This window comes from Doryrhamphus excisus, linkage group LG13, assembly GCF_037039965.1.
Source record: "Doryrhamphus excisus strain RoL-2023G ecotype Guam linkage group LG13, RoL_Dexc_Guam_v1.1, whole genome shotgun sequence".
Lineage (NCBI taxonomy): Eukaryota > Metazoa > Chordata > Actinopteri > Syngnathiformes > Syngnathidae > Doryrhamphus > Doryrhamphus excisus.
The window spans coordinates 4,827,382-4,845,666 of NC_136369.1; the positions used below are offsets into that span (position 1 = coordinate 4,827,382).

Sequence of the window (18,285 nt, forward strand, 5' to 3'; positions counted from 1 at the left end):
AACCTCGGGACCGGTGTGCCAACGGCTACCGCGCTAGCACCTAGCAAGAAAGCCTCAAGTACGGAAAAGGCTGATGCAGTCCCATAGTGTCCCCGCATCATGCCAAGTGTGTATTTGCCTTTAAACTTGAGCAAATTAGCTAAAATGCTAAAATGCTAACATGCTAACGACTACCATGCTAGCACCTAGCAAGAGAGCCTCAAGTTGAGAAAGTGCCAAGGTTGTCCTATAACCTCCCTACATCATGCCGTGTGTGTATTTGCCTTTAGAATTGAGTAAATTAGCTTAAATGCTAACATGCTAACAGTCATCATGCTAGCACCTAGCAAGAGGGCCTCAAGTTTAGAAAGTGCCAAGGTTGTCCGATAAACTCCCTACATCATGCCGTGTGTGTATTTGCCTTTAGACATGAGTAAATTAGCTTAAATGCTAACATGCTAACGGCTGACATGCTAGCACCTAGCAAGACAGCCTCAAGTTTAGAAACTGCCAAGGATGTCCTATGACGTCCCTGCATCATGCATGTGTGTATTTGCCTTTAAACATGAGCAAATTAGCTTAAATGCTAACATGCTAACAGTCATCATGCTAGCACCTAGCAAGAGAGTCCCAAGTTTAGAAAGTGCCAAGATTGTCCTATAACCTCCCTACATCATGCCATGTGTGTATTTGCCTTTAGACATGAGTAAATTAGCTTAAATGCTAACATGCTAACGGCTAACATGCTAGCACCTAGCAAGACAGCCTCAAGTTTAGAAACTGCCAAGGTTGTCCTATAACGTCCCTGCATCATGCATGTGTGTATTTCCCTTTAAACATAAGCAAATTAGCTTAAATGCTAACATGCTAACAGTCATCATGCTAGCACCTAGCAAGAGAGTCCCAAGTTTAGAAAGTGCCAAGGTTGTCCTATAACCTACCTACATCATGCCATGTGTGTATTTGCCTTTAGACATGAGTAAATTAGCTTAAATGCTAACATGCTAACGGCTACCATGCTAGCACCTAGCAAGAGGGTTTCAAGTTAAGAAAGTGCCAAGGTTGACCTATAACCTCCCTATATCATGCCATGTGTGTATTTGCCTTTAAACATGAATAAATTAGCTTAAATGCTAACATGCTAACAGTTATCATGCTAGCACCTAGCAAGAGAGCCTCAAGTTTAGAAAGTGCCAAGGTTGTCCTATAACCTCCCGACATCATTCCATGTGTGTATTTGCCTTTCGACATGAGTAAAATAGCTTAAATGCTAACATGCTAACGGCTACACTGCTAGCACCTAGCAAGATGGCCTCAAGTTTAGAAACTACAAAGGTTGTCCTATAACCTCCCTATATCATGCCATGTGTGTATTTGCCTTTAAACGTGAGTAAATTAGCTTAAATGCTAACATGCTAACAGTTATCATGCTAGCACCTAGCAAGAGAGCCTCAAGTTTAGAAAGTGCCAAGGTTGTCCTATAACCTCCTGACATCATGCCATGTGTGTATTTGCCTTTAGACATGAGTAAATTAGCTTAAATGCTAACATGCTAACAGGTACCATGCTAGCACCTAGCAAGAGAGCCTCAACTTTAGAAAGTGCCAAGGTTGTCCTATAACCTCCCTGCATCATGCCATGGGTGTATTTGCCTTTAGACATGAGTAAATAAGCTTAAATGTTAACATGCTAACAGTCATCATGCTAGCACCTAGCAAGAGGGCCTCAAGTTTAGAAACTGCCAAGGTTGTCCTATAACCTCCCTACATCATGCCATGTGTGTATTTGCCTTTAAATGTGAGTAAATTAGCTTAAATGCTAACATGCTAACAGTCGTCATGCTAGCACCTAGCAAGAGAGCCTCAAGTTTGGAAAGTGCCAAGGTTGTCCTATAACCTCCCTACATCATGCCATGTGTGTATTTGCCTTTTATACATGAGTAAATTAGCTTAAATGTTAACATGCTAACGGCTACCATGCTAGAACCTAGCAAGAGAGCCTCAAGTTTAGAAAGTGCCAAGGTTGTCCTATAACCTCCCTACATCATGCCATGTGTGTATTTGCCTTTAAACGTGAGTAAATTAGCTTAAATGCTAACATGGGAACAGTCATCATGCTAGCACCTAGCAAGAGAGCCTCAACTTTAGAAAGTGCCAAGGTTGTCCTATAACCTCCCTACATCATGCCATGTGTGTATATGCCTTTAGACATGAGTAAATTAGCTTAAATGCTAACATGCTAACGGCTACCATGCTAGCACCTAGCAAGAGAGCCTCAACTTTAGAAAGTGCCAAGGTTGTCCTATAACCTCCCTGCATCATGCCATGGGTGTATTTGCCTTTAAACATGAGTAAATTAGCTTAAATGCTAACATGCTAACAGTCGTCATGCTAGCACCTAGCAAGAGGGCCTCAAGTTTGGAAAGTGCCAAGGTTGTCCTATAACCTCCCTACATCATGCCATGTGTGTATTTGCCTTTAGACATGAGTAAATTAGCTAAAATGCTGACATGCTAACGGCTAACATGCTAGCACCTAGCAAGAAATTCCCAAGTTTAGAAAGTGCCATGGTTGTCCTATAACCTCCCTGCATCATGCCATGGGTGTATTTGCCTTTAAACATGAGTAATTTAGCTTAAATGCTAACATGCTAACAGTCATCATGCTAGCACCTAGCAAGAGGGCCTCAAGTTTAGAACGTACCATGGTTGTCCTATAACCTCCCTACATCATACAATGTGTGCATTTGGCTTTAGACATGAGTAAATTAGCTTAAATGCTAACATGCTAACAGTCATGCTAGCTCCTAGCAAGAGAGCCTCGAGGTTAGAAAGTGCCAAGGTTGTCCTATAACCTCCCTACACCATGCCATGTGTGTATTATCCTTTAGACATGAGTAAATTAGCTTAAATGCTAACATGCTAACGGCTACCATGCTAGCACCTAGCAAGAAATTCCCAAGTTTAGAAAGTGCCATGGTTGTCCTATAACCTCCCTGCATCATGCCATGGGTGTATTTGCCTTTAGACATGAGTAAATTAGCTTAAACGCTAACATGCTAACAGTCATTATACTAGCACCTAGCAAGAAAGCCTCTAGTTTAGAAAGTGCCAAGGTTGTCCTATAACCTCCCAACATCATGCCATGTGTGTATTTGCCTTTAGACATGAGTAAATTAGCTTAAATGCTAACATGCTAACAGTCATCATGCTAGCACCTAGCAAGAGAGCCTCAAGTTTAGAAAGTGCCAAGGTTGTCCTATAACCTCCCCACATCATGTCATGTGTGTATTTGCCTTTAGACATGAGTAAATTAGCTTAATTGTTACAGTAGCAGTAGCAGTCTATGGGCTGGCTACTGGGCCAGTCCATAACTAGAAAATTCCCGCGGAAATTTTGATGGACTGGCCACCTGTGCTGTGAACCTCAGGCCCGCCGTAGCACCTAGCAAGAAAGCCTCAAGTACGGAAAAGGTTGATGCAGTCCCATAGTGTCCCCACATCATGCCAAGTGTGTATTTGCCTTTAAACTTGAGTAAATTAGCTAAAATGCTAACATGATAACGGCTACCGTGCTAACACGTAGCAAAACAGCCTCAGGTCCTGAAAAGTTTGGGGCAGTCCTACAGTGTCCCCACATCATGCCATGTGTGTATTTTCCTTTAGACATGAGTAAATTAGGTAAAATGCTAACAGTCATCATGCTAGCACCTAGCAAGAGGGCCTTAAGTTTAGAAAGTACCAAGGTTGTCCTATAACCTCCCCACAACATGCCATGTGTGTATTATCCTTTAGACATGAGTAAATTAGCTTAAATGCTAACATGCTAACGGGTACCATGCTAGCACCTAGCAAGAGTGCCTCAACTTTAGAAAGTGCCAAGGTTGTCCTATAACCTCCCCGCAACATGCCATGTGTGTATTATCCTTTAGACATGAGTAAATTAGCTTAAATGCTAACATGCTAACGGGTTCCATGCTAGCACCTAGCAAGAGAGCCTCAACTTTAGAAAGTGCCAAGGTTGTCCTATAACCTCCCTGCATCATGCCATGGGTGTATTTGCCTTTAAACGTGAGTAAATTAGCTTAAATGCTAATATGCTAACAGTCGTCATGCTAGCACCTAGCAAGAGAGCCTCAAGTTTGGAAAGTGCCAAGGATGTCCTATAACCTCCCTACATCATGCCATGTGTGTATTTGCCTTTAGACATAAGTAAATTAGCTTAAATGCTAACATGCTAACAGTCGTCATGCTAGCACCTAGCAAGAGGGCCGAGCAACATAGCATCAAGTCTTGAAAGTTGCCAGGCACTGCTGTGGTGTCTGTACATGTCATGTGATGTTTTCCAATTGAAAGCAGCACTTGCATTGCCATGGAGGACTAAAGAGCAGAGAGTGCCTGACATGCGGGTCGATACTGAACTATCGATTCCTGACATGATGATAACACAGCTCATTGCTGTATCATGGATTCTATAAAAATGTTGATATTTTGATACTTTGGTCTTTGAGGTGCCTGGAGTCACTGTGCTTAATTAGAAAAATCTAACTTTTAAAATCTACATAATAAATGAGCTGTATGGTATCAGCTGGGAAGGGAATCATTGTAATCCACATGTCAAGAGAAGGGGGTTTTTGAAGGGAGGGGCTGTGAGGAGGAGGAGGAGGTGGTGGCCATGGCAGTGAATGAGCACAGAGGGCTGAATCGCTCATGTCGAACAGAAGCTTCTTACGGCCAAACGATTCGAGATATGGACACCACGAGACGACCGTGAGCGGCCCGAGGGTCGGGGCTTTGCATAGATCTGCTCGTTTTGCATATCGGTTGAGAAATGACCGCAGGATGACGAGTTGAAAACACAGAAAATTAAAGATTTGGAGAAAGAAAAGACGGCGTCTTTAACATGGGAGTGAATGGGAGACATGCCGGCGCTCTTCTCGCTTCTGAGGGCCCAGAAGGCAATCCGTACATCTCTCAGACATAAGAGTGACATTTTTGGAAAGGGGACAAGATTTCCTACGTTTTCACCAAATTAAATCGAGCTGGCTAAAACGGTGTGGCCAGGAAGAGGAGTTGTTTGCAAAGCCAAAAAGTTTTCTTTTCGTCTCCCCTGCCACAGTGGAGTCAGAGTGGGAGACGCTGGCGAAGCGCACACCTCCTTCTGACGAAGATAGAGCGAAAACTAAACATCCTACGATAAAACTAATTAGCCACAGAGAGAGTAGAGAAGTTTATCTCAAAAATGAGCCGTTAATCACGTTTCTACGTGGCAGTATGGCTGAGCTACAAGGCTGTGAAAAATGTGTAGATTCTCGTTTTTTTCTCTGCCTTGTGCTGTTCTAAAAATAGAAAGGGTATACCTAATCTAGTGGCCCATTTTTTAACGTTTCGGTTAATAGCGTCGCCATGGTTACACAAAATGTTCCAAAAACTAAATACCGCTGTAGTCCCGAGCGCCACGATTCCGGCGGTGTAACATGTGTGGGGGTCCTTCTTGCGGTTTTGGCCGCATTACGCGCGCAAAAAAGGGAAGATTAAGATATACGGAATAATAATAACTAAACAGCAATAACAATATGGGCTGGCTCAGTAGCCAGCCCATAGACTGCTACTGCAAGTAGCAGTCTATGGGCTGGCTACTGGGCCAGTCCATAACTAGAAAATCCCGCGGAAATTTTGATGGACTGGCCACCTGTGCTGTGAACCTCGGGCCCGCCGTAGCACCTAGCAAGAAAGCCTCAAGTACGGAAAAGGTTGATGCAGTCCCATAGTGTCCCCACATCATGCCAAGAGTGTATTTGCCTTTAAACTTGAGTAAATTAGCTAAAATGCTAAAATGCTAACATGGTAACGGCTACCGTGCTAACACGTAGCAAAACAGCCTCAGGTCCTGAAAAGTTTGGGGCAGTCCTACAGTGTCCCCACATCATGCCATGTGTGTATTTTCCTTTAGACATGAGTAAATTAGGTAAAATGCTAACAGTCACCATGCTAGCACCTAACAAGAGTGCCTCAACTTTAGAAAGTGCCAAGGTTGTCCTATAACCTCCCCGCAACATGCCATGTGTGTATTATCCTTTAGACATGAGTAAATTAGCTTAAATGCTAACATGCTAACGGGTTCCATGCTAGCACCTAGCAAGAGAGCCTCAACTTTAGAAAGTGCCAAGGTTGTCCTATAACCTCCCTGCATCATGCCATGGGTGTATTTGCCTTTAAACGTGAGGTTTAAAGGTTGGGTTGAGTTGCAGACAAACATCATCACACCAGGTGACAAAGTCCTGAAGAACAGAGCTATGGTGTAGATTAGGTGCAGAAAGCAGAGAAAGTAGAACTGTGTCGTCAGCAAACTTCACGAGGTGGCAATGCGGCTGGCTAGACCTGCAGTCGTCCGTATAGAGGATGAAGAGGAGTGGTGATAAAACACAGCCCTGGGGGGAGCCGGTGGAGGTATGGAGGGTGTCAGAGTATAAACCGTTAACAAGCACCCTTTGTGAACGGTCAGTTAAAAAATCCATAATCCACAAAGTGAGCTGATGATCCAGTTTAAAGCGGGTAACTAACTTTTGAGCAAGGAGGTGTGGCTGCATGGTATTGAATGCTGATGAGAAGTCCGCGAACAGGAGCCGAGCAATGGAATTAGGGGTCTCCAGATGAGCATGGATGGCCTCCATTATGAACAGTTTGGCATCGTCCACTCCCCTGCTGGCCCTGTATGCAAACTGCAGTGGGTCCATAAGACTGGCAACAGACTTGGTGATGGAGTTTTTAATGATTCTCTCCATAGCTTTCATCACCAGGGATGTCAAGGCTACAGGCCTCAAGTCGTTCAGCACCTTAACGGAACCCTTCTTGGGAATGGGGATGATTGTTGAGTGTTTCCACCTCTGGGGCACAGTGCAGCAGTTCATGGAAGTTTGGAACAGTTGCTGGAATACCTCTCCCAACTGTGCAGCACAGTGCTTGAGGGTCCGTGCGCAGATGTTGTCAGGTCCACTAGCTGTGTTGAGCTTTGTCATCTTCAGTGCTCTCACAACCTCCTCCTTGCTGAAGGTAACAGTAGGAATCCCAGGGTGGAGTGAGGAAATGAAGGACTTCCGCTCTGAACTTCTGTCCCTTTCAAACCTTGTAAAAAATGAGTTAAGGTCATTAGATAGGGACGTTGTGCTACAGCCGTCAACCTGGATGGGTTTACGACTGGATGTCATACAGTTCACAGCTGCCATCTTCTTCAGGCCCTGCCAAGCAGAGCGGAGGTTCCCCTGGGAAAACGAGGCCTCCACTTTGTTCTTATAATTCAGCTTGGCTCTTTTAATTGCACGTTTGATCTCTCGGTTGACCTCCTTCTTTTCCTCCGCTGTACCCGTATAAAAAATCCTTTTTTTCTTATTGAGTAGCTGCTTCAGTTCTTTCGTTACCCAGGGTTTATTGTTAGGGAATACTGTAATGGTTTTGGTTGGGATAATGTTGTTGACACAGAAGGATATATAATCTGTGACTGTGTCGACCTGTTCGTCGATGTTGTTGGAGGCCAGTAAACATTTCCAGTCAGTGGATTCAAAACAGCCCTGGAGTCTGTCCATACTACTGGGCGTCCACTGTTTAACAGTCTTAATGATTTTTTCTGACCTCTTGACAATGGGCACGTAAGCTGGAGCAAGCAAAATACTGTTGTGATCTGCAGAACCAAGGGGAGGAAGGGGGACTGCCTTATAAGCCTTTGGAACAGAGCCATAACATCTGTCCAATGTTTTACCAAGTCGTGTGGGGCAGTCAATGTATTGTTGAAATCCCTTAAGAGATTTATCCATTAAACAGTGATTGAAATCACCCATCAAGAATTTTGGTGCGTCTGGGGAGATTGATTCTAACCTGTTTATGGTATTCTTGACATGTTCAGAGGCAGCAGCAGCGTTTGCTTTGGGGTGAATATAAACCAAGATTATAAAAAGTTGTGGAAACTCCCGTGGGAGGTGGAATGGGCGAAGAGGCCAGCAGTTCTATGTCAGAGTTGCACAACTCTTCCCTGATCACAACAGATTTGCAATAGGATGGGTTGACATAGATGCAGACCCCGCCCCCACAATGTTTCTTAGTGAGAGAGGAGTCTCGATCCAGCCTTACAGGAGAGCCAAACCCGTCTATGTGCAGGGCGTCATTGCTGTCTCCTTTATTTAGCCATGTCTCTGTAAAGGCTAAAATCGATGCTGTCCGATATTCGTACATATGGTTGACATTAGCTTGTAGTTCGTCAGTCTTGTTGCGGAGTGAGCGAACATTAGCCAGAATGACTGAAGGAAGAGTTCGATGTTTCACATTCCTCTGCTTTAGTCTGGCTCTGACGCCTCCCTTTTTCTTCCCCCTCCTGGTTGCCTTCTTTTTTTGGTGAGTGTCATACTGGCCAGTCATGTGATTACGGAGTATCTCTTCCGGTATCTCCTCTGTGAGGACGACTCGATCGGCTAGAAACCGCAGCTGCAGAAGCGAATCCCTGGAATATGTAGTCCGTGGAGTGTCTGAATGACTATGTCCATTTGTTTTGCAGAAAAAATGGTCCATAAAGTGCAGCAGAAACGCCGCAATCCACAGGATCCTAGTGTAATCCATTGACCGGTGTATTCGGGGCTAGTGCTAGCTAGCACTAGCCTCGCTAGTTTCCACAGTATGGTGATCACGCAAGCAAATGACAGCTGCAGGCGTTCGTTGAAAAATAAAAAGGACAGCACATAAAATCAACTGAACGTATGTTGCCCTGACACTGCTAAAAAAGGAAGCTAAAAAACACACATTAAGGGACATGTACAATAAGAGCTGCTCGTCTGTGCCAGCGGTCACCACACGAGCAGTGATCAGCTTGCCAAGTTGTCCTATAACCTCCCTACATCATACAATGTGTGCATTTGGCTTTAGACATGAGTAAATTAGCTTAAATGCTAACATGCTAACAGTCATGCTAGCTCCTAGCAAGAGAGCCTCGAGGTTAGAAAGTGCCAAGGTTGTCCTATAACCTCCCTACACCATGCCATGTGTGTATTATCCTTTAGACATGAGTAAATTAGCTTAAATGCTAACATGCTAACGGCTACCATGCTAGCACCTAGCAAGAGGGCTTCAAGTTCAGAAACTGCCGAGGTTGTCCTATAACCTTCCTGCATCATGCCATGTGTGTATTTGCCTTTAGACATGAGTAAATTAGCTTAAACGCTAACATGCTAACAGTCATTATACTAGCACCTAGCAAGAAAGCCTCTAGTTTAGAAAGTGCCAAGGTTGTCCTATAACCTCCCAACATCATGCCATGTGTGTATTTGCCTTTAGACATAAGTAAATTAGCTTAAATGCTAACATGCTAACAGTCATCATGCTAGCACCTAGCAAGAGAGCCTCAAGTTTAGAAAGTGCCAAGGTTGTCCTATAACCTCCCCACATCATGTCATGTGTGTATTTGCCTTTAGACATGAGTAAATTAGCTTAATTGTTAACATGCTAACATGCTAGCAATTAGCATTTAGCCACACAGAGAGTTCAGAAGTTTATCTAAAAAATTAGCCATCAATCACGTTTCTGCGCGGCCGTATGGCTGAGCTACAAGGCTGTGAAATGTCTGTAAATTCTCAGTTTTTCTCTGCCATGTGCTGTTCTAAAAATAGAAAGGGTATACCTAATCTAGTGGCCCATTTTTTAACGTTTCGGTTAATAGCGTCGCCATGGTTACACAAAATGTTCCAAAAACTAAATACCGCTGTAGTCCCGAGCGCCACGATTCCGGCGGTGTAACATGTGTGGGGGTCCTTCTTGCGGTTTTGGCCGCATTACGCGCGCAAAAAAGGGAAGATTAAGATATACGGAATAATAATAACTAAACAGCAATAACAATATGGGCTGGCTCAGTAGCCAGCCCATAGACTGCTACTGCAAGTAGCAGTCTATGGGCTGGCTACTGGGCCAGTCCATAACTAGAAAATTCCCGCGGAAATTTTGATGGACTGGCCACCTGTGCTGTGAACCTCGGGCCCGCCGTAGCACCTAGCAAGAAAGCCTCAAGTACGGAAAAGGTTGATGCAGTCCCATAGTGTCCCCACATCATGCCAAGTGTGTATTTGCCTTTAAACTTGAGTAAATTAGCTAAAATGCTAAAATGCTAACATGATAACGGCTACCGTGCTAACACGTAGCAAAACAGCCTCAGGTCCTGAAAAGTTTGGGGCAGTCCTACAGTGTCCCCACATCATGCCATGTGTGTATTTTCGTTTAGACATGAGTAAATTAGGTAAAATGCTAACAGTCATCATGCTAGCACCTAGCAAGAGGGCCTTAAGTTTAGAAAGTACCAAGGTTGTCCTATAACCTCCCCACAACATGCCATGTGTGTATTATCCTTTAGACATGAGTAAATTAGCTTAAATGCTAACATGCTAACGGGTACCATGCTAGCACCTAGCAAGAGTGCCTCAACTTTAGAAAGTGCCAAGGCTGTCCTATAACCTCCCCGCAACATGCCATGTGTGTATTATCCTTTAGACATGAGTAAATTAGCTTAAATGCTAACATGCTAACGGGTTCCATGCTAGCACCTAACAAGAGAGCCTCAACTTTAGAAAGTGCCAAGGTTGTCCTATAACCTCCCTGCATCATGCCATGGGTGTATTTGCCTTTAAACGTGAGTAAATTAGCTTAAATGCTAACATGCTAACAGTGGTTATGCTAGCACCTAGCAAGAGAGCCTCAAGTTTGGAAAGTGCCAAGGATGTCCTATAACCTCCCTACATCATGCCATGTGTGTATTTGCCTTTAGACATGAGTAAATTAGCTTAAATGCTAACATGCTAACGGCTACCATGCTAGCACCTAGCAAGAGGGCCTCAAGTTTAGAAAGTGCCAAGGATGTCCTATAACCTCCCTACATCATGCCATGTGTGTATTTGCCTTTAAATGTGAGTAAATTAGCTTAAATGCTAACATGCTAATAGTCGTCATGCTAGCACCTAGCAAGGGAGCCTCAAGTTTGGAAAGTGCCAAGGTTGTCCTATAACCTCCCTACATCATGCCATGTGTGTATTTGCCTTTAGACATGAGTAAATTAGCTTAAATGCTAACATGCTAACGGCTACCATGCTAGCACCTAGCAAGAGAGCCTCAAGTTTAGAAAGTCCCATGGTTGTCCTATAACCTCCCTGCATCATGCCATGTTTGTATTTGCCTTTAGACATGAGTAAATTAGCTTAAATGCTAACATGCTAACGGCTAGCACCTAGCAAGAGAGCCTCAAGTTTGGAAAGTGCCAAGGATGTCCTATAACCTCCCTACATCATGCCATGTGTGTATTTGCCTTTAGACATGAGTAAATTAGCTTAAATGCTAACATGCTAACGGCTACCATGCTAGCACCTAGCAAGAGGGCCTCAAGTTTAGAAAGTGCCAAGGATGTCCTATAACCTCCCTACATCATGCCATGTGTGTATTTGCCTTGAAATCTGAGTAAATTAGCTTAAATGCTAACATGCTAACAGTCGTCATGCTAGCACCTAGCAAGAGAGCCTCAAGTTTAGAAAGTGCCAAGGTTGTCCTATAACCTCCCTACATCATGCCATGTGTGTATTTGCCTTTAGACATGAGTAAATTAGCTTAAATGCTAACATGCTAACGGCTACCATGCTAGCACCTAGCAAGAGGGCCGAGCAACATAGCATCAAGTCTTGAAAGTTGCCAGGCACTGCTGTGGTGTCTGTACATGTCATGTGATGTTTTCCAATTGAAAGCAGCACTTGCATTGCCATGGAGGACTAAAGAGCAGAGAGTGCCTGACATGCGGGTCGATACTGAACTATCGATTCCTGACATGATGATAACACAGCTCATTGCTGTATCATGGATTCTATAAAAATGTTGATATTTTGATACTTTGGTCTTTGAGGTGCCTGGAGTCACTGTGCTTAATTAGAAAAATCTAACTTTTAAAATCTACATAATAAATGAGCTGTATGGTATCAGCTGGGAAGGGAATCATTGTAATCCACATGTCAAGAGAAGGGGGTTTTTGAAGGGAGGGGCTGTGAGGAGGAGGAGGAGGTGGTCCCAGAAGGCAATCCGTACATCTCTCAGACATAAGAGTGACATTTTTGGAAAGGGGACAAGATTTCCTACGTTTTCACCAAATTAAATCGAGCTGGCTAAAACGGTGTGGCCAGGAAGAGGAGTTGTTTGCAAAGCCAAAAAGTTTTCTTTTCGTCTCCCCTGCCACAGTGGAGTCAGAGTGGGAGACGCTGGCGAAGCACACACCTCCTTCTGACGAAGATAGAGCGAAAACTAAACATCCTACGATAAAACTAATTAGCCACAGAGAGAGTAGAGATGTTTATCTCAAAAATGAGCCGTTAATCACGTTTCTACGTGGCAGTATGGCTGAGCTACAAGGCTGTGAAAAATGTGTAGATTCTCGTTTTTTTCTCTGCCTTGTGCTGTTCTAAAAATAGAAAGGGTATACCTAATCTAGTGGCCCATTTTTTAACGTTTCGGTTAATAGCGTCGCCATGGTTACACAAAATGTTCCAAAAACTAAATACCGCTGTAGTCCCGAGCGCCACGATTCCGGCGGTGTAACATGTGTGGGGGTCCTTCTTGCGGTTTTGGCCGCATTACGCGCGCAAAAAAGGGAAGATTAAGATATACGGAATAATAATAACTAAACAGCAATAACAATATGGGCTGGCTCAGTAGCCAGCCCATAGACTGCTACTGCAAGTAGCAGTCTATGGGCTGGCTACTGGGCCAGTCCATAATAAGATCATCACATGGTTTGTCTGGTATCAGGCCCAGTATCGTGTCAGTATCCGATACTGGAAAGCCTGGCCTGATACCAAACAAACCATGTGATAACCTATAAGTATCAACTTGAATCAAGACTTGTTGCCTTGACCTCTGCGACCCAAGTAGGGACCTTTAGTTCCCTGCCGAAACACTACACTAGGTCCAGCTGTGGTTTGCTCCTTGGAGGAGAATGCTCAGCACGCAATGCAGTCTTTTTTGTCCAGTCCAGCCATTGGGGCAGATAGTATTATTGATCTAAATACCCTTACATGCTAAACAAATTTGCTCTGTCAGGGAAAAGTTAAAGCTACACCTTCCCAGTTATTTGGAGTATTATTTGATGTTTTATTGTTATGCAAATTTGGAGTGGGAAAGTGAGAAGGAGGGGATAAAAAAGAAGAAAAAAGAAAATAGAGTGCGGGGACAGAAGAGGGAAAAAAAGAGACAATCACAACATCAACAACAACAGACCATTTTCGTGGGAAGGGAAGCACGAAATCCAAGAAATACAGCTGGAATAGGTGCAGATTCTGGTTCTGCTGGTTATTGTGTGTAGCCAACAATTTTAGAATGTAATAAGTCTACATGTGGGCGGCACAGCGGTCTAGTGGTTAGCGCGCAGACCTCACAGCTAGGAGACCAGGGTTCAATTACACCCTCGGGCATCTCTGTGTGGAGTTTGCATGTTCTCCCCGTGCATGCGTGGGTTTTCTCCGGGTACTCCGGTTTCCTCCCACATTCCAAAAACATGCTAGGTTAATTGGCCACTCCAAATTGTCCATAGGTATGAATGTGAGTGTGAATGGTTGTTTGTCTATATGTGCCCTGTGATTGGCTGGCGACCAGTCCAGGGTGTACCCCGCCTCTCGCCCGAAGACAGCTGGGATAGGCTCCAGCACCCCCGCGACCCTCGTGAGGAAAAAGCGGTAGAAAATGAATGCATGAATGTCTACATGTATTCTTCTTAATGTTGTTATACTGAAGTTAATCAATAAATATACATACATATTAATCATAAAAATACTTCTTAGCATTAATATGACTAATATGACATGGTTTTGCTGACAGCTTTGTAGTTTGGTAGATACATGGTGAATAGGGGTGTGCAACGCAGCCCGTATTTGTATTTGTTGAGGTCGGAAAAGTATTTGTATTTGTATTCAAGTAAATTTTAAAATAGCCCCCTGAAAAAAGAATTAATTAAATAAAATACAAATAATAATAATTACAATGATACAATAATAATAATTAGGCATACATAGCATTTTTTCATAAATGCACCAATGAACCTGGAAGGAAAAAATAATAATAACAGCCATAACTTCATCGATGGCTGAACCAATAATAACTAATACAATATTGTAGGGTTGGATATATTGTGTTGTTCCAAGCTGCTGTTTCATGTGTAAGCTATAGGGGGTAGTCAGGTTCAGGAAAAAGGGTAGAATAAGAGATTGAGGAAGTGTTGGGAGTGTTCTTGCCGTGACGAGAGTGTTGTATGCTGTATCCTGGGTAGTTATTAAGCCCTCATTACAATATCATTGTGAACATGAACCCCACTACACTTAACCCCACACTAACTTAAACGTACCAAATACCACCCAGAAGTGCATACAATTCTTCAAGTTCCCAAGCCTTACTTAACCGTTTAAAGCGAATGTGAACGTTACACTGTCAACAACCTTAATTTAGGCCTTCCTTAGTTACCAAGCTATTGCTAAATGCTGAAGTAAATAGCAACTAAATGCAGTGCAACGGAATAATCTTGTGGTCAAACGCCGCTGTTGAAAACAACATCTGAAAACCAGTTGAGGTGAAAGGTAGTTGTGTTTACTAAGCAAAATACGGAAGCAATTAAGTTGAGCCTCCTCCGTTGTTGTGACTGCTCTGTGTCGCTCTGTCCCCACCTGCGACTGCTGAACACCAGTCACTCACATTGGGTGATCCGGGCATGCGGTCTCACAAAGAAACGCAGCTTTCTGATATGATGTTTTAATTTTTTCAGAGTACAAATATTTGGTCTTGAGGTTTTTACATTTGGGGACTGCTCACATGTAGAGCCACACATGGTCAAGATAAGATAAGATAAGTTAATTCATCAAGCATGACTATTTTGGAAAATTCCCCATCTGTGGTTGGTCACCCTGCCTGGTTTGTGCCGCTAACTTTATAGGAGTTGATAAACAGTATAGGAGTTGATAATAAACTGCAATTTATCCTTTTTTAAATGTTGGCTTTTAACATACAGCCGTATGTGTTGGATCCCAAATCCAATCCGGAAGTAGAGACTGGACAGTCCAATGTTTTTCAAGAAAAGAGGTTAATTCAAAAAGTCTCTCAATGGTAAGAAGCTTTAGCATTTTAGCATTTGGTAACTGAATGTGGCCACTAATTGTGGTTGGAAATGGCTATTACAACCACACTCCCTGTATGCGAGCGCTTTTGTTCCATGGCTTCCATAAAATAAGCACAGGCAAAGGAAAGGCGTCTGCTAGTCCAGCTGTATACTGGCCCATGTTCACAAAACAGTCCAGCGTGAAATGCCGTTGACAGATTAAAATCCATTTCTTTTGCTGGTAGGGAATCAGTAACTCCAACCATTTGTGCCTGACGGTGGCGTCTTTAGGAATTGTAAACACATGGGGATTACACAGCAGAAGACCTTGGGGGTGTGCTGAGGAAACAGAGCTTGGGGTAGGGCAGAGCGCTTATCTCCCATATAAGGAGATCCGCCCTCTGTGACATCACAAAGGGGCGGTTTTACAACGCCTTTTGAAACTGAGCGTTTTGAGCCATCCCAAACTTGTTTCAGGGCTCACTGCCAAATGCGCAAACCTCATTATCTGAAACTTTGGCATCGTTAAAACATGGGAATATAACATTCTAACTACATTTATAGGTCAGAAAAGTGGGAAAAGCATAATAGGTCCCCTTTTAAAAGTGTTTAGAAGTGCATTATGAGCTCATATTGTATGCCATATGTAATCAGAATATTAGCTTTCGTACAGAAATTAATAACAAGTAATGAATAATAACAACATTGCCAGAACTGGTGTGTATTTAACACCCTGCTGTACATAGTACTTACCTGTTATAAAGGAGAATGTCCGGTTTCCAAAGAAGATGATCAGGAAATCTCATAGTGGACACCCCATTATAGTCAGATGTGTTCCACAGCAGCTGGCAGTCATTCCAGGACTATGGTATACAGAAATATGACAAATCATACATACCATAGTAATTGCAGAATAGAGGTCAACCCTGAATGCCTCCATATCACATATTTCATCAATGGAGTTGTAATAATCATGCTCTTTAACCAGATTATTGATAAATTAAAGTTGCCACATGAAGGACATATTTGCTCTCGTGTCTCTGAGGAATCAGTCTTTTCTTTGGAATCTCATCTTTCCTTTTTCAGCAGTAATGCTGAATCTGAGACGTGATAAGATATCATTGATTTAGCCAAAAGCTAGTGAACAGATGTTGCTAGACACATACTTTTGTGTTACATTGAGAACGGAAGGTAAACTGCATCACACTATAATTTCTTTGCACATCCTTTTATTCCTGGTTCTTCAAGGTTTCCTCTATCATTTTTTGAGGCTGTGGTAGGTGGTAGTGGGGAAGGGGGGACTGCTGTCAATGTGCCGTTCTGCTTGTGTCTGCATTTTTTGCATTTAAATAGCAATTATTTATTTATTTATTTAACATATGTATTATTTTTTAACAATCAGGAGAACATGAACCAAGAACATTGCAAAGCCTTCCATCTTCTCCTGCTTATTCGAGGTTGGGTTGTGGGGGCAGCAGCCCAAGCAGAGAAGGCCTAGATTACCCTCTCCCCGACCACAGCAACCATCTCCTCCCGGCAGATCCCGAGGTGTTCCCAGGCCAGCTGAGAAACCTAACGTGTCCTGGGTCTTCCTCGAGGTCTAAGGAGCCATCCAGGAGGCATCCCGACCAAATGGCCAAACCACCTAATCTGGCTCCTCTCAATGCAAAGGAGAAGTAGTTTTACTCTGAGTTTTTCCCAGTTACAGTGCTTCTCACTAAGTGCTTCTCTCGCTAAGTGAGAGCCCAGCCACCCAACGGAGAAAACTAATTTCAGCCGCTTGCTCCCGCCGTCTTGTCTTTTTGGTCACTATCCACAGCTCATGACCATAGATGAGGGTAAGAATTGGTTGACCAGTAAATTCACCACAATGGACCAGTGCAGAATCTGCAGCACAATAGACACTGCACCACTGCATTTGCTTGCCTCACTTTCCATCCTTCTGTCACTCGTGAAGTGAGGTACTTTGACTCCACTTGGAGAAGGATCTCACCCCTGACCTGAAGATGCCAGTCCACCCTTGGAGAACCATGGAGTCAGAATTGGCGGTACTGATTGTAATCCTGGCTTTTTCACACCAAGTTGGGAACTGGTCCAGTGAGAGTTCACTACAGCAAAACCACATGATCTGCAAAAAGCAGAGACCCAATCCTACAGTAACCAAACCGGAACCCCTAAACGGGTTGTGCCTATAAATTCTGTCCATAAAAGCAATGAACAAAATCGGTGACAAAGGGCAACCTTGGTGGAGTCCGACCCACACTGGAAATGTGTCCGACTTAATGTGAACCAAAATCTGACACCCATCATGGAGGGAACAAACAGCTTGATTTGGCTGTTCTTATATCCCACACCGGAGTAGTTCCCACAGAATTTCTCAAGGTACACGGTTGAATTCCTTCTTCAAGTCCACAAAACACAGTTCAAGACTTGTTGTGAAAACTCACATGCACCCTCAAAGTGTAAAGCTGGTCCACATTTCCACGACCAGGATGAAAACCACACTGCTCCTCCTGACTCTGAAATTCAATTATCGGGTGGATCCTCCTGTACAGAACCCCTGAATAGACCTGGTGGTCCAGAATCTCTTCAAAGCCGTTAGAAGGTCATTCTCCATGGCGTCTCTGAACTCCTCCCATGGTTGAGATTTTGCCTCAGTGACTGTCAGACCCTTTGGCCTACCGGTACCTGTCCTTCCTCCGAAGTCCCTCGCGGCGCCCTTTGGGGGGTGTTCCGGTAGCGCAGTGCCATCTATGTGCCATCCAGTCCTTGTACAAATGGGACAGGAGCTTGGTTCGCATAGGCAGCAGTTTTCATGGACAGAATTTCTCGGCGCAGCCAAGGACTCGATGGAGAGTCTGGTTTGGGGGTCTTAGGATCTCATCTCTGCTATTTGCAGGTGATGTGGTGCTTATGGCCTCTTCAGTGTTGACTGGGACGGTTTGCATCTGAGTGTGAAGCTTCTGCGATGAGACTCCGCACCTCAAAATCAGAGGACATGGTTCACAGTTGGAAAAGGATGGAGTGCTCCCTCCGTGTTGGGAATGAGGTCCTTCCCCAGGTGGAGGAGTATAAGTATCTCGGGGTCTTGTTCACAAGATACTCACGGTGGGAGCTAAGGTCAACAGACAGCTCGGCACAACATCTGCAGTAATGCGGTTGCTGTA

General features: G+C 43.8%; 1 protein-coding gene across 3 annotated transcripts in view; it reads right to left on the minus strand.

Moving 5' to 3' along the window:
- Window positions 1–18,285, minus strand: part of LOC131139609 (neuronal acetylcholine receptor subunit alpha-7) — a 44,372-nt gene that overhangs the window by 14,867 nt on the left and 11,220 nt on the right. For all 3 annotated transcript variants that reach the window (XM_058089357.2, XM_058089358.2, XM_058089356.2), the window contains one exon: window positions 15,872–15,981. In XM_058089357.2, coding sequence (XP_057945340.2) covers window positions 15,872–15,981 — 110 coding nt within the window. The remainder of the gene's footprint in view (window positions 1–15,871; window positions 15,982–18,285) is intronic.